The sequence below is a fragment of the Oncorhynchus nerka genome, linkage group LG15 (genome assembly GCF_034236695.1).
Source record: "Oncorhynchus nerka isolate Pitt River linkage group LG15, Oner_Uvic_2.0, whole genome shotgun sequence".
In the NCBI taxonomy this organism is placed as follows: domain Eukaryota; kingdom Metazoa; phylum Chordata; class Actinopteri; order Salmoniformes; family Salmonidae; genus Oncorhynchus; species Oncorhynchus nerka.
The window spans coordinates 30,134,569-30,147,150 of NC_088410.1; the positions used below are offsets into that span (position 1 = coordinate 30,134,569).

Sequence of the window (12,582 nt, forward strand, 5' to 3'; positions counted from 1 at the left end):
GACTATGGCCATCGTGGTGTATGTTCTGTTCTGTCGCTGCGTGTTGACATCCATTTATTACCCTGAAGACGATTCTTTTCATTTTTCAACTGTCAACCCATATTTAAATGACTGTGGAAAAATGATGCACATGTTGCTAAGTTTGAACCTTTTTTTTAATGTCTTTTGATATAGATCAAGCTCACAGGTTGCATACAATAAGGTGTCGAGGGAACAGTGTCGACAAGGTTTGAACAGTGCAAGGGAGCTTTTAAGCCGAGCAAAGTGCTATAATGTGTTAGTATCTGATATATTTCTTAAAGTGCATTGGGAACATGCAAGCAGCCATAGGAAAACACAACACCATTTCAACATTTTATCGACTTAAAAATGTTTGTACATTTTTACTAACATTAACTAGCAGCTAGTTTAATGCAAACCAACACTATCAATACCATTTTTGACGTTTAACTGAGTACAAAAGCACACATCTAGAAGAGTTATTTAAATGGTCTTCTACTCAGATAGTGTATCCTAACCACAAACAGTCAAACAAGCAGTCCAAAACATATATATATATATATAAAACAGAACACTTCCTTAATGAATATACCATGACATTGTTTTCCTCCGTCTGCTCTTGCGATGCATCGTGAGCATGGACCAGACTTTGACTATGGTGTTTAGGAGGGGGGTGATGTTTTTACGGTGGCGGACGCTAACGTCGCGAGCCCAACACAACGTTCATTTGACCTTCTGGGCCTTCTGGGCCGACTTGGTGACCTTGCCCGTGGACGGAGCCTTCTTCTCCACCGCCTTGATCACGCCCACCGCCACCGTCTGACGCATGTCACGCACCGCAAAGCGCCCTGCGAGGATGGAGAGAATGATCGAATGCGAGTCATATTTCAAATGACTTTATTATAAACACATTTCAGTCTATTACAGGCTTTATAGCACATGATACAACGCTATAGTTGATTTGTGATCAACTGTAGCACTTTGAAAATACTAAATGGAACATGTGATTAGTTCTAGACAAGAAGCACCAAGACTGATGAAGGATGGAGATAACTTCTTATCTGATGAACAGAGCCAGTTCTGTAATATCTATATGACAATAAAGATGCACAGTACACGTCATCTGTCCCCCCAATAGGGATCTGGGTTGAGGGCAGACACACACACACACCACCTACCAAGTGGTGGGTACTCGGAGAAGCTCTCCACACACATGGGCTTCCCGGGGACCATGGCAACGATGGCTGCGTCGCCAGACTTCAGGGCCTTGGGGTTGTCCTCCAGCTTCTTGCCCGAGCGCCGGTCAATCTTCTCCTTCAGCTCAGCGAACTTACAGGCGATGTGGGCCGTGTGGCAGTCCAGCACGGGGGCGTAGCCGGCACTGATCTGACCTGGGTGGTTCAGGATGATGACCTGAGGGAGTAGGGAGGAGACACACACACATGTCATTTCTCTTCTATGTAACTCTATGCTATTTGTTTCCTTTCTAAACGGGGTAGTAAGTGATGTGTGAATTGGACAAAAACAGGAATGGTGTCTCGTAATGACTCGTTTCAGTCCAGACACACAATGTTCTCCACAGCGAACTCTCCTATCCAGACACACAATGTTCTCCACAGCGAACTCTCCTATCCAGACACACAATGTTCTCCACAGCGAACTCTCCTATCCAGACACACAATGTTCTCCACAGCGAACTCTCCTATCCAGACACACAATGTTCTCCACAGCGAACTCTCCTATCCAGACACACAATGTTCTCCACAGCGAACTCTCCTATCCAGACACACAATGTTCTCCACAGCGAACTCTCCTATCCAGACACACAATGTTCTCCACAGCGAACTCTCCTATCCAGACACACAATGTTCTCCACAGTGAACTCTCCTATCCAGACCTGTGCAGTGAAGCTGGCCACCTCCATCGGCGGGTCGTTCTTACTGTCTCCAGCCACGTTCCCTCGCCGTATGTCTTTTACCGACACGTTCTTGACGTTAAAGCCCACGTTGTCTCCGGGCATGGCCTCAGTCAGCGCCTCGTGGTGCATCTCCACTGACTTGACCTCCGTGGTCACATTGACGGGGGCAAAAGTCACCACCATGCCTGGCTTGATCACGCCCGTCTCCACCCGCCCCACAGGGACCGTACCAATACCTGGGAGGAGGGAGGTGAGAGGCATGAAACCTTTGAGACAATCTTTCAAGTCTCTATGAAGCCAGGATTGAATCCGATCGCACTTGTAGAAATTGTAGCATTTAATTGCAATGTTACCACCTCCGCAGAGATCGCATTCCAAGGTAAATGCTGCAGATGTCAGCTTAATTGTAAATTCCAGTTAAATGTTGAGCGTGCTAGATCGCGGATCGAACGCAGCTCGGATTGAATCCCAGCCTGAGTGCCAGGTATAACATCAAAAATCAAATGTATGTAAGAGCTGAAAAGCAACAATTGAAATGGAATTGACCCCTAAAGCCACTGGCATAGCACCAGTGGTGGGTTTGAATGCCTCCCAGGGCCTCACCTCCTATCTTGTAGACGTCCTGTAGGGGCAGGCGGAGGGGTTTGTCAGTGGGGCGGGAGGGCGGCTGGATGGCGTCCAGGGCCTCCAGCAGGGTGGTCCCAGAGGCGTTGCCGTCCTTACGAGTGATCTTCCACCCTTTGAACCATGTCATCTACAGGGACCAGACCAAACATTAGGAACAAGCGTAACTTAAGCGTTGTGGCCTGCATAAGTAATATGTAATAAGACACCTTGTACAAACTAACCCCTTTTCATACAACTGCAGTTACACTAATCGGGCAGTGTAATTCAGTGGAGGTGTGCACGACTGCATCTGCAACCCTATTGTGTAATAAGGTTGCGTCCTAAGAATGTAAAGTGTCCTCCTGCCTTGGAAAAAGATAAGGATAAGTATAGAAAGAAGACTACTAACGTTAGGGCTAGCCTCCAGCATATTGTCCCCATTCCAGCCGGAGATGGGAACGAAGGCCACCGTATCCGGGTTGTAACCAATCTTCTTAATATAGGTGCTGACTTCCTTCACAATCTCCTCGTAGCGTTTCTGGCTGTAGTTGGGCTCGGTGGAGTCCATCTTGTTGACCCCTACGATCAGCTGCTTGACCCCTAGGGTGTAGGCCAGAAGGGCGTGCTCGCGGGTTTGCCCATTCTTGGAGATGCCCGCCTCGAACTCGCCCACGCCCGCCGCCACGATGAGCACAGCACAGTCCGCCTGTGGCAGGGAGCAACCATGACGTTTCATTTTGTGTGCATTTGAAAGCAGTTTGAAAGCAGAAAGTGTTACATGAAAAAAGAAGCAATTTCTTATTCTTATTTCTTGTTTTAGTAAATGTAATCTTAAAATATGGTGCCGTTTATGGATTCCCAGAATAACCGTTTGATTTTCAGAGTAGCCAATGTAATCCTGCTCAAAGGTGTTGTTTTCTAATAGTATAGAAGACATGTTTAATATGTTTCATGTTCTTCCTTCTTCCCGTTTTGGGGCCCATACGTACCAAATAAGAAGAGGCCCTTGGCTAAACATTCAGTCAGGGTCCATGTTTAGTGACAGCTGGATACGGTAGTGTCTGCAGCCCATACCTGAGAGGTGCCAGTGATCATGTTCTTGATGAAGTCCCTGTGTCCCGGGGCGTCGATGATGGTGACGTAGTACCTGCTGGTCTCAAACTTCCACAGGGAGATGTCGATGGTGATGCCTCGCTCCCTCTCTGCCTTCAGCTTGTCCAGCACCCAGGCGTACTTGAACGAGCCCTTCCCCATCTAAAGACAGGCCAAAGAGAGACCAAATCAATGGCAAACGTCTGTGCAGTTTGTTTGTCTCTTTTGTCTTTGTTATGTTGGAACAAAATCGAGAGAGATATCGAGAGGTAAATAAGTCAATACTCAGTTCAATGGTATGGATTCAAAGTAGAATCATACCATATCCCTGAAATACCGAGCTTGGTGTAAAGTTTGACAATAGTCTCTAACATATCGATCATGTATAACAACAGGCTAGACCTTAAATACTTTCCCAGCACAGAGAGTTAAGTCACTTGTGTCTGGCCACCTCCATACCTCAGCGGCCTCCTTCTCAAACTTCTCAATGGTCCTCTTGTCGATGCCCCCACACTTGTAGATGAGGTGGCCTGTGGTGGTCGACTTGCCTGAGTCCACATGGCCGATCACCACGATGTTGATGTGAAGCTTCTCCTTGCCCATAGCTGTTCGCTCAGGAAGTGGCAAGAGGGGTCAACCAAGCTGGCCAAGTTATTAGGAATTACAATGTCATTAACCGAGCAAAATGTATTACATTTTAGGAGGTGTTAAGGAGACAAATATTTGTGAAATTGATTAATACTAGTGACCGAGTCCAGTAATCCCTATGCAATGCTTTGTTTAGTTTATAAGGCTGCTAAGCAACGAAGAAAGCTCACAACAGTTGGCAGATTATTGCATCACACAAACACCTCTCTTCCCTCACACATCATAATTGCAGTCATCAGAACCATTCAGAACCGTAAGATCTCTCCATTCCCTTCCCTGACAATGTGTATACAGTTTCACTGAGTGGCTTTGCCACCATTTTGAGAGTGAAGTCATCAGAATGAAAGAACAGGTGAATGAAAAGCAGCTATTTCCTCAACAACACAGCTGTTATTTTCCTCCCTGGTTCTCAAAGCCGACTCAACCATGTTCATGATGACACTGGAGACTGGTGGTTGGGTGCAAACAGTATTTGGGACGTTTAATATTTCAAGAGGAAGTCACAGAAACAATGGGCCAGTCAACCAATCAATATACACCCAGGTTACATTCCAAATGGCACCCTGTTCCATATTTAGTGCACTGGGCTCTATACAGGGAAGAGTACACTATAGCCTATAGGGAATAAGGTGCCATTTGCAACGACTCCCAATTTTACCTAGGTAACCCCTCCATCCTCATATACTCCCCTAAACACCTGCTACAATTGACACTGAAACAAAGTTTAATTTATTACATAACATGGCTATTAACAAGATATCAAAGAAATACCATGTAAACGCATAAGGAACATTTATATTGTGTAGTTGACAAAAAAACTTGACAAAATAATGGTATTGTGGCCATCATATAACACGTTTATTAGCTCCTATGAAGCAATGAAAGACATTACGGGACAGTAATGGGTGGGCTATTACAGGACTGCTGCCGTAGTTTTGCGAATATTGACGCCACTATCGTGCATCTTGCTGGCTTGGTAACTAGTTCGCGTTATCCAAACACATAGGCTTCAGCACCGGTTCATACCGATACCCGGTATTACACTGCGCCATATTACCTTCCGAGAGCAACCCCTTATTATTCTGCTAATAGTGTCAGCCGCGTTGTTATTGTAAATTCCACATGGAGACAGTGTGCAATACATCCAAACCGACTGCCTTGCATAACACCATGACATCCAGCGTTACACCTACCTCGTCCGACCGTCCTTTCACAGCACACGTTGAAAAATGCAGACCATGGTTGGTTAATACTTTATCTTGTTGTTAGCTAAAATGGTATCATACCTGGGTTTGTGTAGATGCGCTCGTAATAATTCGGCCAGTGATCGTGTAGCAAAAGATGCTGTCTGGTTTATTATTAGGGACCCAGTAGTGGGTTCTGGCGCTATTGGCTTCACATACGTCATTAGTTTAACCCCCCCCAGGAGAAATTCGTATTTTTCACCACTAGGTGGTGATGTACCATAACAATCAAAGAATCAGCCCAAACCATCAATGTGTAACATTGTAACAATTTGAACATGAGACACACAGACATACTGTACATACCAGCAGAGGAGACAAATAGTAGAGAAGTGTGTCCCTCACAATCACACTACTCTAAAGGCACTTGTTTAACATGAAATACGGTGTCAACCAGACTGTTGCAGTAGGCTCAAACAGATCTGGAGACCAGACCTGAAACATATGACCAAAGTTGGAAAGCTTCTGAAGTTAAACCTCCCATTAGGACCTTTTTTTTTTTTTTTTTTTAAACCATCATGACCAATAGAAGTAGCTAGGTATATTTGGGTAAAATGTACATTGTACGCAACAATAATAAATAAACCAAGAGTTGTACTACTGCACACATTTTCCGAAACGTTTGGTTATCTTAATTAAGAAAAAGCACTATCAAATAAAAATGTAAAAACAAAAAGACTGTGCTAACAAGGGACTGTACCGGTGTTAAAAAGAAAACGTTGCATCATCCTTCTCCCTCAGAGACGCGATAACGTAACCTCACTCCACCAAACTGCTAGCTGTTCGGTACCGTAGTTGGCTAAGACGTTGTCAAGAGGCCGGTCATGTGCGTCTGAGGAGCAGAGGCGCCTGTTACAAAGTCTATACATACTAGTGTACATACTGATGTGCAAAACATACTGTAAAGGCTTCTGCAAAGGTTAAATGAGTTGATATTGTAGCAAGACCAGAGGAACGGAGTTAGTAACAGTGTGTGTGTGTCATTTCAGCCTGACTATCTGGTTCTAGGTAAATACTCTGTGGTCTTCTGTTCAAGTGTGAGCAGCCAGGATACTGAAAGGCACTTTAAAAATGGTCAACAGTCAGTGAACCAGTCCCGTTGATCCAAAGCACGTCAAGTGCTTACTGTTGAGCTAGTGTGTCGAGACTTGTCAGCCAATCGTTTCATATCTTCACTCCAGAGTGTTCCTCGTTCAGTAACTTCACTCCAGATTTGGGAAGAGGTCGAGCCAAGAACCACCTCCATCCAGCGAGCAAGGCCACTCAATCGTTTATTCTGGAAAGAAGAATAAGATTAACAAATGGACTAATGATTACATTGCACTAATGTAGGCCTACAAATTATGACTACGTAGATAAAAACCCGATTGGTAACATTTCTCAAGAAAGCTAAAGCAAGAGGGCAGCATATATTGAGTCTATCTAGAGAATATCTTTCAAGTTCGCGAAACAAATAAAAATCTCCTGTCCCACATTTTGCACTGTTTCTATGGTAACATTAACAAGTAACTTTTCTGAGCTTTGATGGCATCAGTACTTACTCTAGAGTCTGTAGATTGTAGCGTGGGTTGTCCCTGATGTCAGAGAGAATTCTCAGTCCTTCTTCTCCCGTGTCATTTCCCATCAGGCCTAGTTCTGTGATGCTGGAGTGGCTGGACTTCAGGGCTACGGCTAGGGAGGAGCAGCCCTTTACTGTGATCCCACAGCATCTCAGACTGGGGGGGGCAACATTCACCTTACTCAACAATGCATTTTTTGTGAATATGCTTCTAAGTATTAACTCTGTTAACATGGTACTTACAACAGTCTCTCCAGTTTACAGGTTGTTGAGGTCAGTCCCATGCAGAGTGTTTTTACACCGCTGTCTCCCAGTTCGTTTCCAGATAGATCCAGCTCTTTCAGGACGGTGAGACTGGAGCGGAGAGCTTCGACCAGCTCTGGACAGCATAGCTCTGTCATCTTACAGTCACTCAGTCTAGGTGTGTGTGTGTGTGGTGGTGGGGTTCAACAAATACGCACAACATTAGTCTGTCATTTGATTTGAGTATACTGTCACTAAATCACACATGATGTGCCTGTTGATGCCATTTCAATGTAAAAATATATCTATCAACTAAACTAATCAATGGTGAACAGTTAGGCCTTCTACAATTGCACAGTCTAATCGCAGTGCTCACCGTAGGGTCTCCAGTGAAAAGCGTATAGTTTTGAGGAACATAAAAAACGCGACATCTGAGTGGCCCAGGTGGTTCCTGCTGATATCCAGCTGTTTGAGGAAGGTGGGGCTGAAACTGAACCCTCCAACCAGACATCGACAGCCTCCAGACGTGAAGCCACAGCTCGCCAGACTGGAGAGGAGGGCAACACTTGTCAATGTCAATTCAATTTTTCATTATTCAAATATTTTATTCTTCAATATGTATGTGTGGTATCCAAGGAGTTTGGAATAAGATAAGACAGCAAAAAATACACATTTCCTAAACAAAACGGGACAAGTTTGAATGTACTATTCATCTCATATGGCAGGCAAAGCAAACTGGCAGCCAGCGGGCCAAAATGACTGATTTGTTTTTGAATTGCCAGAATTGTCTAACTTGTTTTCATAGGGGTGTACACGGGATTGGGCACATCTCTCTGCGAGCTAGCTAGCTTACTTGAGTTTCTCCAGTTGACAGGCGGGCAGTCTGAAGGCGTTGCAGAGCATCTTGACCCCCTCGTCCTTCAGGTTATTGTTGCTCATGTTGAGCTCCCTCAGACTGGGGATGTTCACCAGACATCCAAACATGTTCTCACAGCATTTCTCAGTGAGCTGACAACAGTACAACCTGGTGGTGGAGGGAGAATGTATGGTACATTTACTACAGGGAACATTCCACTTTAGAATCAGTGAGGTGGAATGTGTAAGTGTACTACAATACTCCAGGCAGTACTCACTCCAGTTTGTATATCTGGGTTGACTTCAGTGTGTCCATGAGCAGCTTCACCCCCCGGTCTCCCAGGTCGTTCATGCTGACGTCCAGCTCTCGCAGGTGTCTGGGGTTGTCTATCAGCAACACCGCCAGAGCGCGACTCAGCTCCAGGCCCAGCTTGCAGTTTGAGAGCCTAACGAAGATTACAACATTTTTTTGAAGACAACAACTATTTCCTTACAGAAGGGAATTTCATTTTCATCCAGCCACAATATTAACACGAAGGAGAATTTAATTAAATGATGTTACAAGTGGGGGTAAAGCAAGCCAAGACAAAATCAGAACACAACAGGTTCCGTGGACATTTACTCGATACTCACTTCAGGATCTGCAGTTCGCACTTAACAACCTTGAGTCCGTCAACGAGATGAAACACCCCCGATTCTTCCGGTTCGTTGCCACTCAGATCCAGCTCTCGCAGGTGCGAGGGGTTGGATTTGAGAGCTTTGGCCAGAGCTGCAAAGCCATTCTGTTTCACCCTGCAGCCGGACAGTTTCAGTCTCTCCAGTCGGCAATGTGGCTTGGCCAGGCCGGCCGCCAACAGCTGCACTCCGCAGTCCTTCAGCGTGTTGAAACTCAGGTCCAGAGTTTTCAGATTGGACACCTTTGAGGTAAGCGCCGAGCCCAGACATTCACAGGATTTCTCAGTCAGGTTGTGATACGACAGTCTAGTGGGAAGGAGGGTTTATGGAATCAAGAAGCACATTAGACGTCATACTAGTAGCCACTTGAACCAACAAAACTGTAAGACGAGCCCAACAATCTTGAATTACATAATTTTGATGACAATTATCTTGTGCATTACCGACATGTCATATAGATATGTAATAGCTGGTCTTGTTAAATGACCAAGTACTTACGTGGCTGTCTGGGAAGCTTTGATCACTGGCAGCATCCTCAGAAGTTCCTCGTCTCCTCTGTTCTCTACTTCCAACCCAAGCATGTCTATCGGCCCAGACTCCGATGCCACTAAGAGAGTGGCCAGGTCGGACCAATGTGAAGGTGGATATTTGGCATCTGGGGGGATTCCCGTCTTGAGAAAGTGCACACTATCGTTGTCTAGAGAGTAGTCTTTCAGTTCCCTCAGGCAGTTCAGCAGGTTGAGGGTCCTCGGCGAAGCAGGATTCTCCAAGACCTTCTCCTTGATGTACACTAACATTTCCGGAAGGGTAGTAGACGAGGTGAAGCCAGCCTCGGAGAACATCTGGTTAAAGTTCTGCGCAATGCCGAGGAGGAAGCGAAGGAAGAGGTCCATGTGTCCGGTCTTGCTCCGCAAAGTCATGTCCACCGCGCTCTTGAGTTGGGTGGCATCTCTAAAAAACCTGAGAGTTCTCTCGAACTGGGTTTTCTGGTTGACAGCCCGGTTTTCGTCTTGGACGTCAACAGATTGAAGAAACCGCAATGCGCCAAAGAACTCCTGAATGGTGGTATGCCCAAAGTAGTAGATCTTTTGTTGGTGCAGCCCAATATCCTCCCTGAAGATGGGTATGTTCCCTTTTGCGTACACAGCTGCCACTCGGGCATCAATGTTGCACTCTCGTAGGTCTTCCTCGTAGAAAACCGTGTTGCCTTTCACCAACTGCTTCAAGGCTAGTTCCCCCAATTCGTTAACTATCTTTACATTGTGGTTCGCCATTTGTAACAGGATGAGTAGGTCGTTAAATAATGGAGTTAGTGCGACAGGTTCGCATGTTTTGTCGGGTACATATGTCTGTTTCTCGAGGATTGACGCTGAGATTGAACAGATAAAAGGTATCTGGCACAAGTTGTAGAGGCCCTTCGAGTTCTTCAAGTAGGTGATAACTGCTTTGGCCTGGTTCTCGTCATTGATTGCTCTCCTGAAGAACTCCTCTTTCTGGGAGTCGGTGAAGCCTTCGATTTCTGACACTCTGTCAATGTACTGAAGAGGGATGCGACTGACTGCCGCAGGTCTGGATGTAATCCATATGTGAGCGGCGGAGGGAAGGAGATTACCGTTAATGAGGTTTGTCAGCAGTGTCGGCACAGAGGAAACCTCGGTGACATTGGTCACAATCAGGCTGTTCTTGAAGTCGAGAGGACGACGGAATTCATCCAGCCCGTCAAAGAAGAACCCAACTCTGCAGTTCTCCAAGTTGCAAATTCCAGGTTCTTTCAATTCTGGGAAAAACTCGTAAAGAAGTTCAATCAGACTCAGTCTCTCCTTCAGCAAGTTCAGCTCTCGGAAAGGAAGGGGAAATATTAGTTGAACTTCCTGGTTTCCTTTTCCCTCTGCCCAGTTAAGAATCATCATCCGCACCTGGCTAGTTTTGCCAATCCCAGAGACGCCCTTTGTCAGAGCTGTTCTGATAGGCTCATCGACTTCTGAGTTTCGGAATGAACATGTTCCTTGATGTCTTTTCCTGTAGCCTGGCTCAGATAGAATGTACTCATGTTGGTTCTCCTTGCTACTTTCACCAGGTGGATACTGGAGATCACAATGTATATAAAATGGATGCTCAGTTTCTCCCCCTGGTGGACTTTGGTACTTTTTCTTCAGGATGGCTTTTAACTTATTGCGGAGTTTTCCCACATGGGAGGCAGAGACTTTCCTGTCAAATTGGCAAATAAAAATCGTATTTTCTACGTGCAATATAAAATACTAACGCTTCAATGAACATGCCCTACTGTGGATTCAAAATGACATTCATTTTCAATAGACTCATTCTGAGCTGGTCCTCTGTTCTTACTGTGTGGTGAATGTGATTATCTTACCTTTGTTCAGTCAATCGGTTTTCTTTCCCAGGGCAAAACATTTTCCTGGATTCAGAGGGGGGGGGGGGGGGGGTCTGTTACTACCAACGTTTGTGTCCCTCCAATTTCTCAAGAGACAGAATCTGTGTAGAATGCAGTGAGTCAGGCTAGCTAGTCCCACTACCAACCAACCATTGACTTGTAATACACACAGAATATTGTGATTAGCAATATTGGTACACTACATCAGTGATCAAATCAAATCAAATTTATTTATATAGCCCTTCGTACATCAGCTGATATCTCAAAGTGCTGTACTGCCAATACTCCCTAAATTGCACTGCCTCTCATTTGGGAAATGATTCATGAACATGTTAAGCCACAAACTATTCAAGCTAAGATTTCCACCTCAGCTTCTCATTGGTAACCTGGGTATGTGTTGGTGTTAACATTACACTCCTTGTACTCCGTGACATGCGCTGAGTGCCAAGCAGAGGTGCATCATGTCCCATTTTTACAGTCTTTGGTATGACTCGGCCAGGGATTGAACTCACAACCTTCCAATCTCAGGGGGGACACTAACCACAAGGCCACTGCGTTAGTCAAGTTTAGAGACTGGTCAAATCATTTGCTAACTTTAGGGGCGGTATCATTATCGAGGTGGCCTGTGTAGCTAACTAGCTGGTATAGCTAAATAGCTGACAAAACACCGAATCCGCTTTAGCTTAACTACAGGTCCTATTAGGAATCAGTCTGGGCTAGAGGACTAAACTCAACTCCATACCTAAAAGCTACAGTAAATGGCTACGATAATGTACAGGCTAGCAGCATTCATCACATTCCACTTTTATGTGCTGTAAATTACAAACAACCACCGAACTAATGCAATTCCACAGTTATATGCTTACATGCTTGCTTTTCTCCGTCTTATTCAATTTGACCAATTCGTCTCGATAAATTCATGTTTTTCAGATAGCTCAAATGCGAAGCAGTACAGAAGCAGCCATCGCTGTTATGGCCTTCTTCTTCTGCTTCTATTCTATCATAGCGGTCCGCAAACAATCGTTTTCGCGCATGCCGCCACCTACTGTGCTGTACGATAAGTAATGATCTGCCCAATTCTGTACTACCATGAAAATACATTTCAAAACCAAATGAATCGCTAACTTCTACTGATCCCATATCGCTGAGCCTCTAGCCTCTCTCTGTGCCTGGCATCCACCAAATGCTGCACTGCGTTCCCCCCCACCATTACCGCACTTCATTTTCACATTGCTTCCACATTCACTGTAATCGTGTGCCCCTCCACACTCGGCACATCTTTTCTTTCCTTCACACTGAGCAGCTACATGTCCCATTCTTTGGCATTTAAAACACTGCAGTGCATATGGGA

The 12,582-nt window shown here is 45.2% G+C and overlaps 2 protein-coding genes across 4 annotated transcripts; both read right to left on the minus strand.

Annotated features, from left to right (window-relative positions):
* Window positions 1–137: 137 nt before the first annotated feature.
* Window positions 138–5,640, minus strand: LOC115142421 (elongation factor 1-alpha, somatic form-like). 3 transcript variants are annotated; one of them, XM_029681858.2, is made up of 8 exons: window positions 5,551–5,640; window positions 4,076–4,221; window positions 3,599–3,778; window positions 2,934–3,230; window positions 2,522–2,672; window positions 1,898–2,154; window positions 1,179–1,413; window positions 138–848 (listed from the first exon to the last, which is right to left on the minus strand). In XM_029681858.2, exons 2-8 carry the CDS (start codon window positions 4,217–4,219, stop codon window positions 724–726), a joined length of 1,389 nt encoding a protein of 462 aa, XP_029537718.1. In that variant the 5' UTR covers window positions 4,220–4,221; window positions 5,551–5,640; the 3' UTR covers window positions 138–723. The 3 variants fall into 3 exon arrangements, with proteins under 3 accessions (XP_029537718.1, XP_029537719.1, XP_029537721.1); XM_029681859.2 differs by having other exon boundaries at window positions 4,076–4,258; window positions 5,551–5,638; XM_029681861.2 differs by lacking the exon at window positions 5,551–5,640 and adding an exon at window positions 5,458–5,546.
* LOC115142420 (NACHT, LRR and PYD domains-containing protein 12-like) lies at window positions 5,592–12,206 on the minus strand. The gene is made up of 10 exons (XM_029681857.2): window positions 12,098–12,206; window positions 11,211–11,255; window positions 9,338–11,047; window positions 8,798–9,145; window positions 8,443–8,610; window positions 8,163–8,333; window positions 7,686–7,856; window positions 7,310–7,483; window positions 7,050–7,223; window positions 5,592–6,784 (listed from the first exon to the last, which is right to left on the minus strand). Coding segments are annotated over exons 1-10 (2,976 nt in total). The 5' UTR covers window positions 12,100–12,206; the 3' UTR covers window positions 5,592–6,771.
* Window positions 12,207–12,582: the final 376 nt, after the last annotated feature.

Bases quoted from the DNA above. Each gene is read 5' to 3' on its own strand.
- LOC115142420 (XM_029681857.2), bottom strand. The intron at 8,611-8,797 runs GTGAGTATCGAG...AATCTTCGTTAG, and splicing joins TGCGAACTGCAGATCCTGAA to GCTCTCAAACTGCAAGCTGG. The intron at 7,224-7,309 runs GTAAGTACCATG...TGCCCCCCCCAG, and splicing joins TGTAAACTGGAGAGACTGTT to TCTGAGATGCTGTGGGATCA.
- LOC115142421 (XM_029681858.2), bottom strand. From the start codon at position 4,219: ATGGGCAAGGAGAAGCTTCACATCAACATCGTGGTGATCGGCCATGTG. The intron at 3,779-4,075 runs GTATGGAGGTGG...GCCTGTCTTTAG, and splicing joins TTGAGAAGGAGGCCGCTGAG to ATGGGGAAGGGCTCGTTCAA. The intron at 2,155-2,521 runs GTGAGGCCCTGG...CCCTCCTCCCAG, and splicing joins GGACGTCTACAAGATAGGAG to GTATTGGTACGGTCCCTGTG.